Source organism: Podarcis erhardii (assembly GCF_964252035.2).
Source record: "Podarcis erhardii genome assembly, chromosome: 1".
NCBI lineage: Eukaryota > Metazoa > Chordata > Lepidosauria > Squamata > Lacertidae > Podarcis > Podarcis erhardii.
The window spans coordinates 97,982,629-98,004,645 of record NC_138497.1 but is presented as its reverse complement, the minus strand read 5'-3'; the positions used below and the strand labels follow the sequence as shown (position 1 = coordinate 98,004,645).

The following is a 22,017-nucleotide window of genomic DNA, read 5'->3' as shown; positions in this document are numbered from 1 at the left end:
ATTCTTTAACCCCTATTGAATCAATTCTACTTTAATTTACAGTTACGTGTAAAATTTGGTCACAGCACTTACTTATAAATCCCAACTTTCTTTAAAATGCTGACTTTCATATTTACTGGATGAAAAACATGGGATATACTGTCCTTGTTTTTAGATTTAGTTGGATGCAAGGGCTGTCTCTCAAGTCCTCTCGCTGGGAGCAAATAGAATTGAAAAAAGCAGCAGAATGTAATTTTGAGTTGGTGTTCAAGTTCACATTATTACAGTACATTCTTTGCAACAGCCTTTTGAAAAGCATTAAATCTCTCTATCTCTTTCTCTCCAAGCACACACACACACACACACACACACACACACACACACAACCACCACCACCACCACAACAACACAAACACACCATCATTTGTATAAGAGGATAACATGAGGTTGTTAAGACCTCCGTGTAAAATACATATAATATTTCCAAAAGTACAGGATACAAGGTAAAAAAAAGTAGCCCTGAGGTGGAAGTTGACATTTATACATTAGATAACCCATGCAGAAGCTGATCAAGGGAAAGTTGGAGGGAGTTCCACACTATCCACTGGGTATATTTAATATCACAGAAGCAGTTCCCTCTAGTGTGGAACAAATCCCATTTTATGGCTAGGAACAGATTATTCTGCCTGGGGCAATACCTCAGTAGCTAATAGATACGAAGCGCATAGACACTAATAATACTGAATTGTGACTACTTTAATTTTAAAAGGTTAAGCTCAGCAATCCAGAGCCCTCCCCATTGCCCAGGGGCAGTGGTGTGTGTTGGAAGTAGGGTAGAGCTGGGTTAATGTTTTTATAGCAATGCTCTTTTTTAAGTGTTGGGAGAAAGTAAAATTTATAGACTTTAGTTATTGTGGTGTTCAATGTGAGTTGATAGAAAAAAATCTCAACTAATATTTAAGAGCAATATTGTTGCATGAGGAATCATACAAGGGGGCTGTAATCATAGTATAAGTTTCCATATTATAGCATTCAAAAAAAGTATCTTAATTTCCAGAATATTACGTTGGTGAAACCAGTGTCACCTCTTCTGTCAAATTATGCACCACTTGATCGGATTACTTTGAGATTGTACAAAAATCATTTAATTAAATGCTTGTTTATTTAAAATATTTATTATCTGCCCTGCATACTGTGATCTCCAGGCACAGGGAACAAAAAAGCATGTTAATAGAACCTATTTACAACAAATAAAATTAACAAAAAAAATAAGAGGCATAATTCACCTTTCAGGTTTCTTATTTACCTGGAACCAAGCAAGCAAGCCTCATTTGTTCAGCTGCTATTGCTCATTTCTTTTTCTGTAGCCTTCTTATGTGTTCAAGGTCAGGCCTTCAGCTGACTGATAAGAATTTGAAAACACAGATTTATGCTACTCGCAGATGTTTGACCCCAATGTCCTACCTGTGCCGTATCGCTATACGTGCATGTGGTTTTTCAATTATCAAAGTAATATATGCATCATTGTATAATGCAGCCTGCAGTTTCTCATCAGTGCTACTTGTGAGAAACTTGAGAGCTCTTTACTAATTCAATTTTGTTGTCCTAACAATAACAGTAACAAATACTGCAGATTTCTGTGGAACCACATTTCTCGCTAGCTCAAGGAAGTTGTGCTATAACAGTGGGTCAAGATTTATTTTCAGTGTTAAAACAAATTCCCATCCCCTCTAGTGTTCAGTTAAGTGTTCTGATCTACCCAAAGTTAGTCATTGCTTTTGGGATTATGAGTCCTGTTGCTTTCTGAGCAGTGCAGCTACATCGGAATTCAGAAAACACCTGCTGTGCAAGCTGCATTTGCAGAGTTCATCAGACACTGGACCCATGGATAAACAGGCAAGCCACAAATGATGGCTTGAACATTTTATTTAAATTGCATCTGCCGGGGAAATTAGAAGAGTAGGAACCTAGCTTAACTACATCCTTGGGCCAGCCAGACCTTCCCCATTCTCGGGGTCATGACAAGGCATCACCCCAAAGCTTGGGCCCCACTTTATGGTGAATAAGGATGTCTTCCTATCCCACCCTCGCCCAGTGCCCACAACTCTAGGCTGATGTGGCAGGTGAGCCTCAAGAATGTTCCATACCCAGGCTAAGGACCCCATAACCCTGAGCCCTTCACCTTCAAAGGTGCCTAAGGGTGATCACCTGCTGCCATATCCAAACTTTGCCTTTCCTACAGCTCCCTGCCAACAATGTAACCATGAAAGCAAATCAACCAGAAAAGTGTCCTGATCTACTTCAAGTTAGCCGTGGCATATAGGAAGTACCATTGTTTTCAAAGCTATGCAATTTCATTTTATAAACATTCACTTGCTGAGTTAATCAGAATGTGAACACTAAACCAGAAGTATTTGTGCAAGAAGAGCTATGCCAGCACTTTTTTGTCCCAGGGAGTTTGTGTTGCCCTCCTCTGACTCAAAGGACTCCAGTTTAAGAACTCCTAGTGACACCGCCGTCTTTCCTGCTCCATTGGAGAAAATTACTGCTAAAGCAGATTGGTCTCCTTTAACTAAAATGGCTCCTCTTATGGAAGGTAGAGGCAGTGACTTTGGAGTTGCATCTTCATCAACCTTCAGCTCAATCTCATGATGACTGCTTCTGTAACCATGTCTGCACTCTGGTCTTATTGACTCTCTTCATGGAGTTGTCCAGAATGCCACTGAAGTGGAGGTCACTTCTCAGAACAGAACAAATCCTATGACTCTTTAGTCAAAAGTAAGTTCGACAATCAGTGGTACTTACTCCCATGGATGTATGTTTAAGGTTATAGCTTTAGTCACGACTAATTCCAGGGGGCTCAGAACCTATATTGTATCACAAATCAATCCTAAGACACTGCACTTAATATTTCAAGTAGGGCTGAAAAGGGGAATTTATTGTGGCCATTTACCAATATGTAGTAAGGAACTTTTGTAAACATCTAAATCCTGGGTGTTTAATCTGTTATCCTCTACATGTTGCTGTAACTCTTGACCCCTGACCATTGGCCATGCTGGATGGGGCTGATGGGAGTTTGAATCCAACAGCATCTGAAGGACTGCCGGTTAGCTACCCTTGATTTAAATGACTGTGGGAAGCTTCTCCACATCATTAAATATAGTTCTTTGCCTTCACTGAGATAACAAGCTCACCTTCCATTGTCAGCCTTTATGCTTGGCAGCCACACTTAAACCAAAGGACTATCACTTGCATCTTCACATAGTATAGTTCGGTAAAAGCATACTTCAGGTTTAAAAGAATGCCACTTTGGAACCCTTGACACCAACCTACTAATTTTTGCCTAAATTCTTGCTTTATAGAAAATGGAAATACTGTCCTGTTTGTGGGAAGTTAGTTAACAATGGGACAGAAGAGTTGTAGTGTTAGCTCTGTCGTTATGAAGACACCCCACTGATGTTTGATAAGCCAGCTGCGGCGCCTGTACAGCTTTCCAACTAAATCAGCAGGCTGGAAGCAAAAATACTTTCCCCTGCTGTTTTGTTTCACTGTTATCAAAAAGTTTATGAACACAAATGCAATTCATTTCATTTTAATAATTAGTTTTGAAAAACGGCAAATTCCAAGGATATATTTAAGTGTTTCTTAATTTATGTGTTAGGATGTGAATTAAGTTTAAAGCAGTGCCCGTTTTGTGGGTACAAGAATTTCAGTGAGAGCTTACATATGGTGTGAAATTAAAGAGGTAAGCAAATTGCTTAGAGGCACAGCAACCACTGATGTCACATTTCAGGAGTTGATGATATGGTAGAGACTATATGTTATATAGATGGTAGAGACTTTACTCTCGTGGGGGCCCATCTGGTGGCCGGACATGGAACTGGGAGTTGAAGGTTGACGTACACTAATTTCTGTTCACAGCCAGATGCCTTTAAGTATGGTCTTCTCCAACCATAGAAGTGGTTTGGAGGCATGAATATGCATCTGGGAAAAGGCCAATTCAGTTCTGCCTCTTCGGGCAGCCATTAACTCCCAACTGAATGTTTCTCTTCTTCCCTGTTCCATGTTGGATACAGATAACCTACCATTTGAGGGCAGAAGTAGTCCTTCTGATGTTATGTATTCAGATTAACTGCTTTGATGAGAAAATGAACTGTTGTACCAAAGCTCATTTCATTGTTTTGCCACTGCTGTTTCATCTCTCAGGAGGTGGGTATACTGTGGGCTAATGAGAGAGCAGAAATGTATCTATAATTAATTAGTCTAGTTTGGGAATTATTGTTTTTAGGTAGACACATAAAATGCAGTTGTAGTCTACTAAATGGCAAATAATAAATGTGGTCTACTAAATGGCAAATCTAACTGTATATTTATTGCTAGTCAATTATTCCATGACATATTATCTAAGAAAGAAAAAGTTAACTTGCGTTATAAAAGACAATCCCTTTCTTTCCTGTTCTGTGTATTCTCAGCAAGGGGAAAGTTTTCCCCAAAAAAGCACACTTACAAATTCTATTGAAAATGCCCGAGGGAATATATTATTCACCTGGCTTCTTCATAAAGAATGCCACTCTGTAGTGCTTACCAGAAGAAGAGCAAGTGAAAAATACTTGATCAAAGTTCCTTCATTCCTCATAGGTGAAGTAAACTGGACAGTCTTTCCACAAGAGAAACAAACAGAATTCCTCTGCTTCCAACATACTGAATATCTTTCCAAAAGCACTCTTTCTACCTTTGTTCTCATGCCTTATTTGCCTGTCCCTGTTGTAAAATACATGTTCTTCCAGGAAAAAATAAAAAATAAAACCTCAATACTCAACAGTCCTCCAAATTCCTCTTTTGACCCCTGTCATCTTGCTGCTTCCACAAGTTCCTTCCTCAACTGATAAACTCAGTCAAGGATACCGACAATATGAGAACCCACCTAAATCTGAAATAATTCTTATGAACTCTGCCCAGAATCTACCTGCCTGCTCTAACTACTTGCCTAACATTTCTGAGACACACTCAAACTCCTGTATGTGGCTGAAGCCACAGCTGCTCTGCTCTGCTCTCTCCAGTACCACACAGTCTATGCAGACTATTTCTTTTCCTGTGCCCTATAACAACTTCCCTAAGAGTCCCATAAATGCTCTCCCTTCTACTATTGTTGCAAGACACTTTACACTTCTCCACATTTTATCTGCTCCCTGACCAACCCACAAGCCTTTTTGTCACTGCAATATGCTTAACATGAAAAATGCACAGCAAAGCTCCTTTATTTTTCAGTTGTCTTTAAAAAAAAAAATTAAAAAATTGTGTGGTTGTCCTATAGTTATTCTGTACACTAATGTTCAAAGGATTTAGTAATGGCATCAATTCACAGATACCCCCAGTGGTCCCTAACTATTGTAGGTGATCCTGGGATAGACACAAGCCAAGTGCAAATGCAACACAGTCTAATTACAGGTTAATTAGATGGATTGGCTCCATCTCTTCCTCTCCTCTCGTTTGAGCATTCTCCTCCCAGTTTTGGATATAACTATGATTAGCAATGCATTTCTGCCAGCATTTTATCTACCCATAGGTAGCACTCATTGCAAAGCTATTGTCTGCAAAGTTTCTAAACTGTGTTTTGGGCTATGGTTATCAATAATGTTGGTGCAGACATATTGGGCTGGTTCACTCATAGCACTAAACCATATTTTAGTGCTATATGAACAAGGTAGAATAAGCCCAAGCCAAACTTCTGCCTTCTGTAAACCCACCCTGACATCCTTCTCCCCCACCTCCGCGTGTGGCCAGAGCAAGGACTTCTGCACAATCTCTGGTTCATACACAATGACAAACCAGGATTTGTGTCAACTGAAATGAAATGCTGCAGAAATCCTTCTCCATGCTGTGCAGGAAAAGGAGAGTTTAGAGGGGAACCATGTAAGCCCAAGTCTTCATGCAGATCAGCCCAATGCTAACCAGAGTTGCTTTGCCTATGTTGAAAGAAAAGAGATCATACTCATGAGGGGGAAGGAGTGTGATGGTCCCAATAACCAATTCATTCCCTCAGCTTCTGTTCATGATCAGAAAAGCATCATGGAACTGTTATAGGCTCATCATGGAACACATGGATATATTTGGATATATTTAAATCTGGAATTTAAATTTCCAACTAATACAAATTTGAGTTGTACTGATTTAGGAGTAAAGTCTATCAGAATTATCCAATATATTACTAACCTCACCCCCACAGCTTTAACACAATTATTGGTTCAAAGGGTTGACGATGTGCCTCTAAAACCCTGTATTAGCCAGAATGCTCATTCATGTTATTAGTGTCACTGCCTTCCATCTCTCTCATTAACAGCAGCCAATATAGTCATTAAAAAATAGAAGCTGTACAGAAATTAAAGCCACACAGCTAAAAACCCTCTTAAGAAACACTTAAACACCCAAAAGGGATCTCCATGCCTCTTGGAAAGCTGTAGAAACTTGGGAAGTCTACAGTTTCTCACAAGAAAAGCCATGAGCCTAGTTATAGGATAAAATAGAAGGAAGGAAGGAAATGCAAAGCAAACATAGTCGATTATTGCATCAACCTTCCTCTGTTCCTACTAGTCTGAATACCAAAGTGGCTATCCTGGTAGCAAAAACACCACCTTTTCAACTAGACGTGGAATTTAATATTGTTTGAACACTTTCCATGTGCAACAGTGATAATTATCTGAAAATATTTGCTGTGTCTGATCATCCTAATAGTCTGAAGGTAACACACAGGAAAAATGCATTCAGAATGAATTAAAATATGTTTCATTCAGTAGCACAATAGCAAGAAGATATACATTTCAGAAGTCTAAAAAAGGTAGCTTATAAGAATAATTGCACCTTTGATTTATAGTAATTAAATGTAATATATATATGGCAATATGAGGATTTCCAGAATTGTAAGGAGAGGTGCTGTCCAGCCAACTTGCCCCCAAAGCAGTGATGTTTGTTCACTGATCAGCCAGTAATCCAGATCATATGGCACTAGGAGCAGAGAAGTGTAATCAGACAAGTTCTGTAGAATAAATAGCAGCAATATGAATAAAATACCTAAGTCACAAGACATGATGGAAGCTTTAAAAAGGTTTCAGTGATACCTAGGGAAATATTCTGAAGTGAGAGGTAGCAAAATATTACAGGCCTACACAGGTTCTTTAGATGTCATTCATCTAACATTATTCTGGAGCTGGCAGCTATCAAGGTAGTCTGGAAAGGAATTGTCTCTCTTTTAGGACACTGAATCATGTGATGCAGCATTAGGGTTATCTGTGAGTTTTGCTACTTCGTCAAGTTGTCCTGTTCTTCTTCAGCATCACAGAAAAAAAAATGGCTGGATTGACAGTAATTTATATTCACTACACTTTATGGCTGAAGAGGTATTGCAAAGCATGTTCTGGGCAATCTATTTAGAATCCATTTCTGTGCTCTGGATAAGAGGCATTTCATTGATGTGCCACGATCAGATTCAAAATTGGTTTGAGTAACTAGCTACAACAGATATATGGATGACACCACTATATAATGACTTGCCTGAGACTAAACAGGATGCCTTGAACCATTCTCTTCAATCTTTTTGCATAAATTCTGAGCAAACTGCACCTCCGATTTGAATTAAAGCAACATCTGGAGATACCAATCACAGTAAGACAGAACATTAAATTCAGTTCTTATATTGTAAAGTCAGACATACTAAAATGTGAGCTATTCCTTTTTCTCATGCAACCTTGTATATCATCACCAAGCACATGAAATGTTTGCTACGTGCAGCTGAGATTGAGCTATAGCAAGGGTCAGCAACCTTTTTCAGCCGTGGACCGGTCCACTGTCCCTCAGACCATGTGGTGGGCTGGACTATATATATTTTTGGGGGGAGGGAATGAACGAATTCCTATGCCCCACAAATAACATAGAGATGCATTTTTAAGAAAAGGACACATTCTACTCATGTAAAAACACGCTGATTCCTGGACCGTCCATGGGCCAGATTGAGAAGGCGATTGGGCCGCATCCAGCCCACGGACCTTAGGTTGCCTACCCATGAGCTATACACATACCTGTGTGTATTGCTGTAAACAAAAATGCTAATTGATAATGTTATTTAAATACATAATGAGCAAACTTCAAATCCGAACCAACTTATTGTTTATGCTGCTTGGGTACACTAAGCCTTTAAGACCCAGCTCAGCCAGTCACAACTGGTGTGGCAGTATTGTTGGGGGAGAACTTAATAGGCCCATGTATTGTGTACATGGTTGGATAAGGTAGTGTATATGAGATATCTCTGCTCAGCTGGTTATCTAGGAGTGGAAATCATTCCCTCCCCCCTTCCATCACTATGGGAATTCTACACATCCCTGTTTTTCTTTCCAGCATTGCATCTGGCCGTATGGGAGGAGCAGCTTGAGGAAGTTTCCATTCAAAAAAGGGAAGGCAAGGAAAAGTTCAAGGCCTGCCACTTTTCCACTCCAGATCACACTGTCATTAGGAAGTGTGTTGTCAGAGTTTATTATATGCATCAACCTGTAATGTAGCCTTACGTAATATGTAGGACTTACTTGCTGCATTAATTCCAATTGTCAACCTGAAAAATCCTTGTGCGGAAGCATAAAGGAGAAAGATGACATGAGTGAGAAAATGTGGGAGGCACAGTGAGAGTTGAAGGACTGTGCTTCCCTTTTACACCACTGGTCTTTAATGCAAACTCCTTTCAATGCAACATGGAAATATCATGAATGTAAAGAAGTCATGATATTGAAGTGTCATGAAAAGTGCCACAGGAAGGAGTTAATGGTTCTGTATGATGTCCATTGAGTTTCATAAAAAACGGTGTCATTGGCATTAAGTAGTGAACAGTATGGTGGAAGTGGCCACAATGCAGAGTGAAAAATGGTGAGTGATTAGACAAATAAAAGCATAGGGATGAGTCAAGGAGAATGGAACAGAGTTCTGTCTCCTTTTGTCTAATACTCAGGCTGTTGATCTGAACAGAAGCTTGAGAAGCCCATTAAGTGGTAAATCCTTGGTGGAGCCACACCATATTGTGTATACACTTCTGCGTTTGACTTTTTATGAAGGATGAATGGTCTGCACTGAGTATATCACTAACATACCAGTAAGTCATTATAAAAATACATTAGTTCAAAAACTGCAATACTTAGTATTTATCTACTAGCAGAGAAACATATTGTAACTGGATCAAGACAGAGATTACATATTATTACTGTTATTTATTTTGCTATTGATTTAACCTTATCTTTCACACTTGTGAACATTAGATTTTTGTATAAATTATTTCTGGTCTAATATCATTTCCAGTTTTTATTTGATCTCAAAAAACATTTCATTATGTTTAATTTAGGGAAATGAGATTTCTTTAATTACTGCCTCTAGAAGCTATTAGAAGCTCAATTACATTTGCAAATTCATTTTTGAGTAGCTTTATGGTTTTAAGATAAAAAAATTAAATGATATGAGTATGTGAGCTTTCTTGTTCATTGAAATGATATTCTCTTCTTTTCTTACTTCTTTGTGGTGCATATACATCAAGGCGGGGAAATATACCTTTGAGTAAAAAAAATTAATTAGGCTAGGAGCTTAATATCAGTTTCAAGAACTCAAACTTGGCTCTGAGCTTCAAATTTGAATAAACAGTAAAGATTTCATTATAGGAAAAAGCCTTGTTAAATACATTTATCACATCCCTTCATGTGCCATTGGAAATACCATAAATAGCTTGATCTGAAAAGTCAGCAAGAGAAAAGATGGGTACCACTGATGCAGGTGTCATTTCTGAATCTGATATGGTTCGAAACAGTTATAGTGCCATAGTGAATTATATACATATTAGTGCTTTGATGTCTAGAGACCTAGAGTCTCCAAGTAAGACTGTAAAAGGCCATCTACCTAGTAGGATTTGTTTATTAGTCTGTGGAAGATGACAAGCAGTTTTAGTAGTGTCTCTAGTTTTATTGGCCCAGGTTGCTTGTTTCACATAATTAAACAGCTATTTGGCAGTGATACCTTTTCATTTTCCAAGTCCTGCCAGGGTTGCACAGCTGGAGAGAGCAGGAGCAAAGCTTAAATGCCTATTGCTACTTTATGTTGTTTTTGCCTTTTTGCATATACAGTAACTTCACATGTAATAGCATTCTAAATTTCTAAATACAGATTAATTTTATACTTAGAATGAAAAAAGAGCTTCTTAACAACAGTTACTCTGTTGCACAGATGCAATTAAAGCTGTGCACAGTACCAGATAAATAAAGCCAAATTGGAATTGAATAAAGTCACTGTCCTGCCACTTGGTGGCAATTTTGAGCTACTGCATAGCGAGTGCTGGCATCAAGGAAGCTACCTTAATTCATAGACATTTGTTTAGAAGAACTACATCACCAATAACACCATTGACTAAGAATGCGAATCATGAAATCTACTGTCCATAAAGCATCCCACCAGAATCACTGAAAATCTTACAGTTCCTTTCTTAGTCATCTTAATAGACAAATGCAAATAAAGCACACAGAATTTGTAATTGCCAGCTGCTGAATGGATTTCTGTTCTAGTGACAAGAACTGTTAATTTAGGAGTTACTTAGAATGGAAACAGAAAACATAAAGCTGCTCTGATTTACAAATTGGAAAATAACTGGTCCTTAGTTGAAGGGAACATTAAACAGAAATCTATATTATATTGCCACTACCAGTGCAATGACTAGGAATGTTTGGTTGCTTAAAGAACAAAGCATGCTTCACATCAGTTTCTTTGAGGGATAGGAAGGTCATCTGTTCAGCTAGGATTAGCAGTTTGCAAAGGGGGTGCTGAAGACTGGGAACGTAGCCCAGTAATTAAGAAGACTAAGGGGCAAGAAAAGCGAAGGAAGGGGGCTATAGAGAGGGGGTGGGTGGAATGAGGTGCTGTGGAGGCTGGCTGGTTGAAGTAGTTGTGGCTGAGTGAGTGGTAAAAACATGGAGTTGAAGGAAGAAAGGGCTACAGATAGAATAAGATAGGCCAATCCCTTGCATAAGGTCTGGAGACATGAAGGTCTGCACAATATTGACAGGAGAAAGCCAAAGGAACACAGGGTAGCATCCCTTATGAATAAGCTTCTGGAGGCATCATGCCACTTGGAGTAGGACCAGAGGCAAAAGCACATGGAGCAACAGATGCAGCTCTTACCCAAACTATGTACAGTATTATATTCAAGTGACATAAAGGGTGGAGGTTATTACACACATCTCTCCATCCAAGCTGTAGAAATAGGCCTGGAGAGGATTCTTGGCCTGAGGAATAGCTAGGGAAGCCTGGAGTCACATTCAGCTTCTAGGTTTGAAGTTGCCCACCTCTGGTCTGAAAACCTAAGTCTCCCACTGTACAGCATTGTAGCCTGGCAACCCTAGCAGGGAATCAACGGCCAAGAAACCATGGGAGTAGGGTTGGATTTTCCGTAGAACTAAACCAACTACTCAGATTTGGGTTTCAGATTTCTGTAAGGCCTTTGTTTAATCCATAGTTTGTTCATTCTAAAGCTTTTTATCCTTTTCAGGTGTTTGAGGTGAGACTGCTTGTGTGATTCAAAATGGAGAGGGTCCGCCCACATGCATGCAGCTCCCCTTCAGACCTCTCTGCATTCAGCACAAAGGTTTAAAGAGGAATTAAAAGTGTATTCACCTAAACCTGCTTAGAATCCCCGTTCAGACTTTCCACTCAATACAGGGAATTCTGAAATGGACATATTAAACCCACATGCATTTGTCTTGAACATTTAAATAGGTCAACTGAAGAAGAGAGAGAGAGAGAGAGAGTATTTAAAATAGCTAAAGTGGACAGTTTTTAGATCCTATCCTGCAGATAGGATCTCTTATCTTTTCATTCCCCTCCCCCTCTCCTTAAAGTGCATACAGCAACTATAGAATGTTTAAAAAGAAAGGCCTTTCTCAGTCCATCGCCACAAAGTTATTACAGTCTATTTTGTGTTACTTCACGCTACTTAAATTTAATCTATAACAAGCGCAACTGGAGGGAAAAAACCTGCAAAAGATAGCTGTCAGCTTTAGCAGCCCATTTTGGAATGGTAATGAGAAACCAAGGCATACTAACTAACTAATCTAAGGGAATTGAAGAATTGCTACTTGTCTAATGTAATAGAATGATTCTACTGTAAGCAGCTTGTAAATACTGAAATGAGCAGAAAACCCAATGCGCATTTCTCTCTCTCCCCCTCACTCTCCCGCCCTCCTCAGACTTCGGGGTGATAGTTGTTCATGCTGTTGAAGCCTACAGTCAAGAAAGCTGCAATATGCTGCAGAGTTGTTTGTCAATGCCTAAGTTTATTTTCGTAAAGAAGTATTGATTGCAGGATGAGAAACATTTAGTTTAGCAGCAGTCGATGAGGAGCAGACAAAGGGCTGTCTGTGCTCTGAGTAATTTAAATTGTATACTAAAAGGTACAACCCCAAATATATATTACTGTGAAAGACACTGGTGTGGCACTGCGTGCGTGGTATAGTGTCATTAAATAATTTGGTCACTAGGTGGCACTGGGCTTAGTCATATTTGGAAGGAGTCCAGAGTTGCTTATTGCTCTCTGTTCCCATCTAAGAGAGGCGAAATAGTTCCCATCTAGTAGGGCTGGGCAATACAGTGGTATCTCAGGTTACAGAAGCTTCAGGTTACAGACGTTTCAGGTTACAGACTCCGTTAACCCAGAAATAGTACCTCAGGTTAAGAACTTTGCTTCAGGATGAGAACAGAAATCGCTCAGTCACGGCAGCGGCAGCGGGAGGCCCCCATTAGCTAAAGTGGTGCTTTAGGTTAAGAACAGTTTCAGGTTAAGAACAGACCTCCGGAATGAATTAAGTTCTTAACCTGAGGTACCACTGTATCTGGTTTTCAACATCACAATAGATCACAAGCTAAATATCATGATATGAGATACACACACACACATATACATATATACATCTATATCTATCTATCTATCTATCTATCTATCTATCTATCTATCATCTATCTATCTATCTATCTCTATATCTATCTATCTATCTATCTATCTATCTATCTATCTATCTAATCTATGTCAGTGGAGGGCCTTGCTGGGCCTCCCTGCGGCGGCAGAGGGTCCCATCGTACCTCCTTGCAGCGGCAGAGAGTGTGCCGCACTTCCCCACAGCAGCCAAGGGCCTTGACGAGGCTGCCTGTGATGGTGGAGGGCCTTAACATGTAAACAAGTAGTAGATTTAATAAAAATATTAAATAAACTTCCATATAATATATTTTCAACTAATTTAAGTGTCGTTGATAAGTGATTTACTAGTCAAGTTGCATCTGCTTCCCCACTCAGAGGTCTAAGTGCAATCTGTGTATGCATAAACCCCACTGAGTTCAACTAAACTTCTACTTTCCTGGGAGTAAGCCTCATTGAATTCAGTAGGGCTTGCTTGTGAGTAGACACGCATTTGCTTGCACAGCTTACCTAGAAACACTGTCTCCATTATTCTCACATAGTACCCAACCTCCAATTTCAGCATAAGGCTAAATCTTCTCCACTCCATTCACCCCATCAGAAGTGCCCCCCCAAGCCCTCATCACACCAATCTCTCCCTTTTTATCAAAGGGAAGGAGGGAGGGCAAGCAAGCAAAAAATATAGTCTCCTTTAAATAAATTTTAAAAACCTTCATTTTTAATATGGAGGAAAGCTATTTAGGGGGAACCAACAACATGAACACCACCAGAAAATTAAAATAAAAACTCTTCCCCCTCATTTTTTCACTGGTGGAGGTGAGGAAATAAAGAAGAGCTTTCCAGTTCTTTGTTTACTTTGCTGCTGGATCTTTGACTGTCTAGCCTTAGGGGTTTCCTCCTGGATTATTAGCAGGGCTCTGCATAATTAGCTGAGCTCTAGGAAGAATACTGGTGAAGATGAAAGAGTTTGCTGGTTTGTGTGAGGGCTTATCTCATTTATTATCGGTTAGGAGAGAGGAAGGAGAGAGCAAACAAAGCTGGAGACACAGTGCCTGCAAGTTATACAGGCCTTGGTCCAGTATACCTGAAGGAGCGTCTCTACCCTCATTGTTCTGCCCGGACACTGAGGTCCAGCACCGAGGGCCTTCTGGCAGCTCCCTTACTGCGAGAAGCCAAATTACAGGGAACCAGGCAGAAGGCCTTCTTGGTAGTGGCACCCACCCTGTGGAACGCCCTCCCACCAGATGTCAAAGAGAAAAACAACTACCAGACTTTTAGAAGACATCTGAAGGCAGCCCTGTTTAGGGAAGCTTTTAATGTTTAATAGACTAGTGTATTTTAATATTTTGTTGGAAGCCGCCCAGAGCGGCTGGGAAGACCCAGCCAGATGGGTGGGGTATAAGTAATAAATTATTATTATTATTATTATTATTATTATTATTATTATTATCGTTATTGTTATTGTTATTGTTATTGTTACCTGTTGCAGGATAAAAATAAAAGCTATGTATCAAAACCACCAGGAATTTATTGGAATTATGTATAATTTATTGGTGGGCAGGGAAAGGTTTCAAAGTCTCTTCTTCCTGTGACAAATTCTGTCCTGTAAAAGCCCCCTACATGTTCCATATATTTATTTTTTGGGATTTATATCCCACCTTTCTTCCATCATGGTTTAGATTCTTCCAAGGTGGTATACATGTTTTCAGGCAGTCACCGATCTAGGCACCGACCAGACCTAGACTTGTTTATTTTCAGGAAGCTGGTAGCTTCACATCTCTTCAGACCATAATCCAGACTCCATAACCAGCAGTTATGGATTTATGAAATGCATGTCTGCCCCTTTAATAATGTGTACCCCCATCCTAGCTACAGTTGATGAACTTCAGTATTTGCGGGGGGGGGGGGGGGCTTGTGGTTTTGCAAGATTATGGCAGTGGGAGATGCTAAACATTTTTATACTTACTCAAAGCTCTCTGTAAGTAACATTCTCAGTATCTTGCAGGATTGTGTTATGGGGTAGTAAGAATAAATATTAATTGGCCAATTTAATTAGAACACTAAAATTATTTTATGGAACTGTGTTTTCCCATTTAAAAACCCTCACTTCCAAGCTTTTATGTGTGGCTAGCTACACAGAAGTTCTCTGCTATCTGTGTAATTCCCCATATTTTACCAGAAGTAAAATAACTTAGATATTTCATTTAATCCCTTATATACTCCTGGTGTGTCATCTGTTTATTTATCTTCATGATATGTCTTTAAAGATCAGTTTTCTGACTTGTGATGCATGTATTTTTGGTTTCTTGCTTTCTACAATTTTAAATTTATCATATAATAAGATGTAGACTGTAAGACTTACACTAATAATGGCTTAACACCAAGAAAGCTTTATTAGTCTCTAATGAAACCATGTCTGTAATTTGGTGATACATTTTTCTAAGCATGTCATAAAATTTAGGTCAGCACCATCAGGCATACATCAAATCCTTTGGTAGGCTACAAATTGCACAACATTGTGTTTACAATTGTTTTTGAATAAGCATGCACACATAAATAGAATGCCTGGTGTGATCCCCCCCCCCAGCATTCCCCTGAATTTCTAACTTTTTCATTATAATTTTGTAGCTGAACTTTTGACAAGCTATGTGTAGGACTCATTGATGCCACTACATTATGTATGTAAGAAGAGTTCTGCTGGATCAGGATGAAAGCCCACATAGTCCAGAATCCTATTCCCACAGTGAGCAACAAGACGCATATGGGGAGCTGGCAAGTGGGGCTTGAATGCAATTAGTATTCAGAGGCACATTGCCATTGACAGAGAAGGTAGAACATAGGCATCATGGATAGTAGCTTTTGATAACTGTATTCCCCATGATTTTGTCTAATCTTTTAAAGCCCTCCAGGGGAATACCTTGTACCAGGGATTAATTGATCCACAGGAAACTGAGGTGGTGCTCCAGAAACCTGCTAAAGGGCAAGAAACTACAAGAAGGAAGCAGCTCAGGGTGGGAACAAACAAGAACGTGAGCTTTTAATATAGGGTGGCAAATATGACTTAATAGGCATTACCAAAACCTGGTGGACTGGAATGTAGAAATGGGGGTGGGGCATAACCTTTTTTTGCATTGTGAAAGTACTGTTGAAATTTGAAAGCACTCTTGAACAATTTTGTTCTCCTGGTTTTTTTTTAAGCACGAGAAGCTGATACATGAGTTGGAGGAAGAGCGACATTTGAGACTTGAAAGTGAAAAAAAATTACGAGAAGTGACACTGGAATCTGAGCGCAACAGGGTTCAAATGAGAGGACTGCAGCAGCAGTTTTCCAGGTATGCTATTAATTTTTGGCTCATTTTTTTAAAATGGTCATGCACATATGAAAACAGTAAAAGTTTGAAGTTGTATTAAACTAAATTATTCTCAGAGACCCAAATGAAACAAATGAACCTGTGCCATATCCATTAATTTCAATGAGTCTACTCCAAGTTGGACTAACATTGGATACAACCTTGAATCCTGTACTTGTCTACTCAAATGTAAGTTCAAATAGGAAAGTAAGAATTGGCTCCAAGAAGCTGTCATCAGGACCCAGGCTGTAAGTCCGCAATCCTTAACAGAACTCTCTTCCTGAACCTAATTTAAATCTGCAAGAATGGGATTTACACAAACTAATTAGATGCCCACTTGCAACATAAATGGCCATATGGAGTACGGAAATGGTAAAAGAATGGTCCTGAACTTACTCATTTTCTTGATTAATAAATCCAATCTTTAATGTAGATGAAAAATACCTGGAGAAGCAAACCTAAACTTGTGCATGTTATGTGTCCTATGTACATTCTTACATGTAAAGCTGAAAGGTCCAGCTTCAAATTAGTTCACCAGCCAGGAATAAGTTGCCATTAGTTTAAGTGAGATAACTGCCCCAGGCAGCAGTTGCATGGAGAAAGAAGTGTGTGTGTGTGTGTGTGTGTGTGTGTGTACATACGTGCGCCACACAGCTTTCTCTGCATTCTCTTACTTGAACCTGTTGCCCTCAGGTGTGCTATCCTGTTGCCAGGGCTTGAAACAATATTCAGCCACCAGCCTAGTTACCTTCTGTATGTGTGTGTAGGAAGAGCATATTGCTCTTTGCTTGGACTGGCCCTGATACCATGTGCATCTTTACAAAGAGGAATAACATAGCAATGGTGATTCATGCCCTACCTACATCCCACTCAGTCTACTGCCATGAGTTCTTTGTGAGGCTGCTCTTTATTTGTTTAAAATATTGTTATTTGTTTTGCCATTTATCGCATCACATATATGCTGCCTTTTGTGCATAATAACAGTATGAGATCCCAAAATTCAGAATAAAACAGCAGCTGCTATGTCAATAGCAAGTAGTTAAAAAGGATCCAGCTGCTATTAATGGCCGGCAAAAGGCCTCCAAGAATAAATGTGATTCCTGCGAGTGCAGAAAAATGCATTAATGTGGGTGCTTGCCTCAGTTCAGAAGGGAGATTATTTCACAAGAACCATAGACATTCCAGGTCATGTAAGCCTTCGCAAAGCTACTTACACAGCCAATTAATTTGTGTTGTATGTGGAGAAGTTCTACTGTCTGGAAATTTCAGCTAGTTTAGTTGTAGTGACTTCAGTATTAACCAGTGCAGCCTGCGTGGGACACATTCAATGTCAAATCTGCAGTTACTTCACTGTTTTCCATTTAGTTTGACCATTTTTAAACCTTAAATGGTCTGAAGTTATACATGTTAAAATCCTCCTCAGAAACCCATGTCCATCTATTGGAAGCATGGGGAAAGGCTTTCTCTCTGATAGAAACAAGCTGCAGTGTGTACGCAGTAGGGATATTCTTGGTGGTCTTTAGGCATCAGGCCCCTCCGGCCCTTCTCTAAAGAACCTTTGGGGTAGTCTGTTCTTTTATCACAACTGATTGCTGTTCTTAACTACAAGCTTTAATGAGTTAGAGGAATAATTTTAATACTTAAAAGGCTACTTTGAATACAAGTGCTTATAAAACAACAGATAAAAAGTCCCATCTTAGAAACAGCATTTCCCCTTCAAGTTCACGCTGGATGGAATGTTTCTTCTAAGATACTCCTGCTGTGACATAGACATGTTTTTGTTCTATGAAAAAATAGGCAGATTTAGCTGATTTATCAACTGGTGTTTCTTAATCATGCAATGGGCTTACTTTTAATTTTTTTTCCTGGGCTTTTATGATACTGTGACATTCAACAGTTCATAATATTTTGGGAGTTGATTTGGATTTTTTATTATTATTATTGAAATGCAGCTTATAAGTATTTGAATAAAATAAATATAAATGAGGTGACACTGTGCCTTGCACTTCTGGCTTTCACCTGACAATAATAGGAAAAGAAAAAAAAGGGAACCCACCAGCACTTGCAAGTTTCTGTTTCTAGGAAGAACTATTTATTCTTGTGCATGCACTGCTTGAAATTCATTTGGTTAAAAATGTAAGGCCTAGGGCACCTTCTTCTTCGTCCCCCTCATCATCAAAGTAGATTCAACCCATCTGTATAACAACAAAGCACGAAAGCATATGAAAATCTGTCAATTGCCCTTTTTTGTTTAGTGACAGTATAAAGCTGTCTCTTCATATGCTGAGAAAATGTTAGCGTATCATATAAGCTGTCAGTTTGAGTGCACAGGTCTTCCTGAATGCATGTGACTTTTGAAGCCAGGGGTGGTTTTCTTTTTTCTTTTTTTCCACTTTGATTGACATTCCAACTCAGCAGTATCTCATTTCTGTTACCAACTCAGCAATATTTATTCCTAATTTTTTTTTATCATCTGAAATCCTTATTTTTAACGTATGTGTAAACCTCATATTAAAAATGGCACCGTGACTATAGCCACACTTTTAAGTGCCTGACTACTCAATAAAATGTTTTTTTTTTTTAAGAAAACCATGTGGCTTCAGTTTACGCTGTTGTTTGCATGTAGGTTTTACATGGTGTGCTTTCCATTATTCTTGACATTCTACACCACCACCATTACCATTCCGTTCATTATCCCATATTGTCACTGTTGGTGGTTGCTTTCATACAGAATCACGTTGGCCAGGTCTACTAAATCATCTTTTCCAGTATAGTGCTTTCTGATAGGTCTAAAATATACTAAGTGCTCCACATAGGTCAAGACAACATTTTCCTGTTTCATGACATAAGAAGCAGTCTAACATTGAATCAAACCACTGGACCATCTATCTCCGTACTGAAAGGCAGTGACTCCTCAGGGTTTCAGACAGGGTCTCCCCAGGCTCTTCTCTAAATGATTCTCTTTTAGCTCTACGAGGAGTTCAACTACTCTCTTTCTTGAGTTTTGTTTTGTTTTGTTTTGTATGTTATTTCAACCCTGCTGTCTAGTGGTATGTGCCGAAATGCCAAAGAAGACTCAAAAACATCTGAATGATTTATAGTGTTATTCCAGCAAGAACATGAAGTTGTATGCAGGGTATAAATGGATTACATCGTTCATTTTCTGCACGGCCTTATTGTACCAAGTGCTTGTTGAGCAAACACGCTCTGCATAAGATCCATGCAAACAATCAGATGTTAGAGCATTGACTTTGGCTTTTTTATTATTTCAATTACTATGTTAGGCCATGGAAGGCAATAAAAGACATTACTACATTAACAGTCCCTCTGCAAACAGTTATTGAAGCTTTTTGTACTGGTGCTTTAAACTTTTCTTTTCAGTTTTAAACTAGAAAAAGCCAAGCATTTCAGTGAAGATGGCCTTAATGATAAGCATATCATTGTGGGGGAATATCCTATGCATGCTTACTTAGAAGTATGTACTGTGGCGTTTACTCCTAAGCCTTGCAGTGCAATTCAGTGCATATTTCCTCAGAAGTAAGTACCACTGTGTACTGTAGGGTTTACTTCTGGGTAAATCTGTGTAGGATTGCAGCTTGAGTTTTTAATAATACACAAGCAAAATGTAGGAAATCAATCACATTTGGGTTAGAGGGAGTCTGACAGATAATATGTGCTGTAATTCCAGTTTCACTGTGTGTTTCTGCTTTCTGCTGGTCACGCTAAATATTAAACAAGGTTATGCCTGTCACTTCCAACAGGTGTGAACACAAACACTATGAATTTGGTAACACATTACATAGGATGACAGCCTGTGTCAGCTTCAGGTGCAAACATCTTCAGATCCTTCCCATTGTAATTTTGATTCTCTCAGAGTTTGGTTTAGTGATGCTAGTGACATACTGTCAGCTTAACAGTGAAGAATTAATTCTCAGATTATTAGCGATAATGTGATAGTTTGCATTTATGCTGCTTTACTGTTTAAGAAGATTAGTCTGAAAAGCAATGACAAACCTAGACAGCATCTTAAAAAAGCAGAGACACCATCTTGCTGACAAAGGTCCGTATAGTTAAAGCTAAAGTTTTCCCAGTAGTGATGTATGGAAGTGAGAGCTGGACCATAAAGAAGGCTGATCGCTGAAGAATGGATGCTTTTGAATTATGGTGCTGGAGGAGACTCTTGAGAGTCCCATGGACTGCAAGAAGATCTAACCTCTCCATCCTTAAACCCTGAGTGCTCACTGGAAGGATAGATCCTGAAGCTGAGGATGAGAAGAGAAGACTCCCTGGAAAAGACCCTGATGCTGGGAAAGTTTGAGGGCACAAGGAGAAGAGGACAGAGGACTAGATGGTTGGACAGTGTTCTTGAAGCTTCTAACATGAGTTTGACCAAACTGTGGGAGGCAGTGGAAGACAGGCGTGCCTGGCGTGCTCTGGTCCATGGGGCCATGAAGAGTCAGACATGACTAAACGACTAAACAACAACAACAACAATAGAATGTCATTCTTTTTTTCTCAGCAAAGGTTTTTATCAGGCAGAATTACAGGAGTAAGCAATGGAAAGCAAGTCTATCAAGTCAGTTCTCAGTATCAAAACTAATGGTAGATCTCATGCTAAAGCAGTAGGCTACTTTTGTGTACTTTGACCTGACAGGCTGGGGCAGTATATATTTGGCTTGGGTATGGAGACACTTTGCTGCATATTTCCATCATTATGGTGCTTCCTAGAGTAGGATTGAAAGCACACTGTGTTGCCCACCAGACAGTATGGTGAACATCTGCATTGTGTACATGATCATGTGGATGGTACAGTGGTGTCAGGTCTAAACAATGAATTATATGGACCAAAATCAAGCAGTAAAATATATTACATTGTTTTATGATTGCCTGAGATCTTACCACATAAGCTTAATTAGACGGTATGGCATCCCACATCTATGCACAGTCAGTATATCCCTATAGAATCTAGAAAATAATAGCCCATTTTAATGTGCATTTTCAGCCTTCCTTTCCCTTCTCAGTGGAACCTCAAACACTCATGAAAAACTCCACTGAAAGTTGATGTGCTTTCCAGAGCAGTAGTTATCCTTAAAGAATTGTCGCTAGAAGGAAGAACAAGGTGCATACAGTCTTTTAAATGTATGAAATGTGAGTGTGTACACAGTTGTCCATGGGTTTATTTATTTTTGCCAGCAGTGCACTTCTGTGATTACTGGCATTGCTCAGATCATCTGCTGCATAATAGCTAGAGATGAGTGGCGTTTTCTAAGGGAGTTTCTTTTCTTAAGGATTTTTGTTTTCTTTTAGGTGTAGCCCCTTCCTGCTAAATAATTCTGTAGGCTACTTCCATGGATGTGAGCTTAGTTCCAAGAAAATAAGTTGTGTATTTCTTCTGATATTCCTAGATAAGGCTGTGGGGGGAGGGTAGGAAGTCTTCTTAGCTGGAAAGGATAAAACATTCATCAGAAAGAAAGTCTTGAAAACAACACACTACTTTGAAAAGGGAGAGAACAGGGAAGGGAGGGAGGGAGAAATAATGGTTTATCTTACCATCTGTCAGAGAACGGTATGATAAAAGATGGTACTATGCTTTAATGCTCAAAGTGACTTGGGGCATTCTTTATTTCATTGTGCTTTCCTTGCCTACTAGCTTTGGGGTTGTGCCCCACTGCTTTTGCATGCTTTCTAATAGCCTGGCTGGCTGCCATT

At 39.3% G+C, this 22,017-nt stretch overlaps 1 protein-coding gene across 8 annotated transcripts in view; it reads left to right on the top strand.

Annotated features, from left to right (window-relative positions):
• The window catches only part of NCKAP5 (NCK associated protein 5), a 647,162-nt gene that overhangs the window by 328,902 nt on the left and 296,243 nt on the right, over positions 1–22,017 (top strand). For 7 of the 8 annotated variants that reach the window (XM_081870239.1, XM_081870235.1, XM_081870238.1 and 4 more), the window contains one exon: positions 16,157–16,290. In XM_081870239.1, coding sequence (XP_081726365.1) covers positions 16,157–16,290 — 134 coding nt within the window. Of the gene's footprint in view, positions 1–16,156; positions 16,291–22,017 lie in introns of those variants that run through there. The other variant, XM_081870236.1, reaches the window with a different exon arrangement.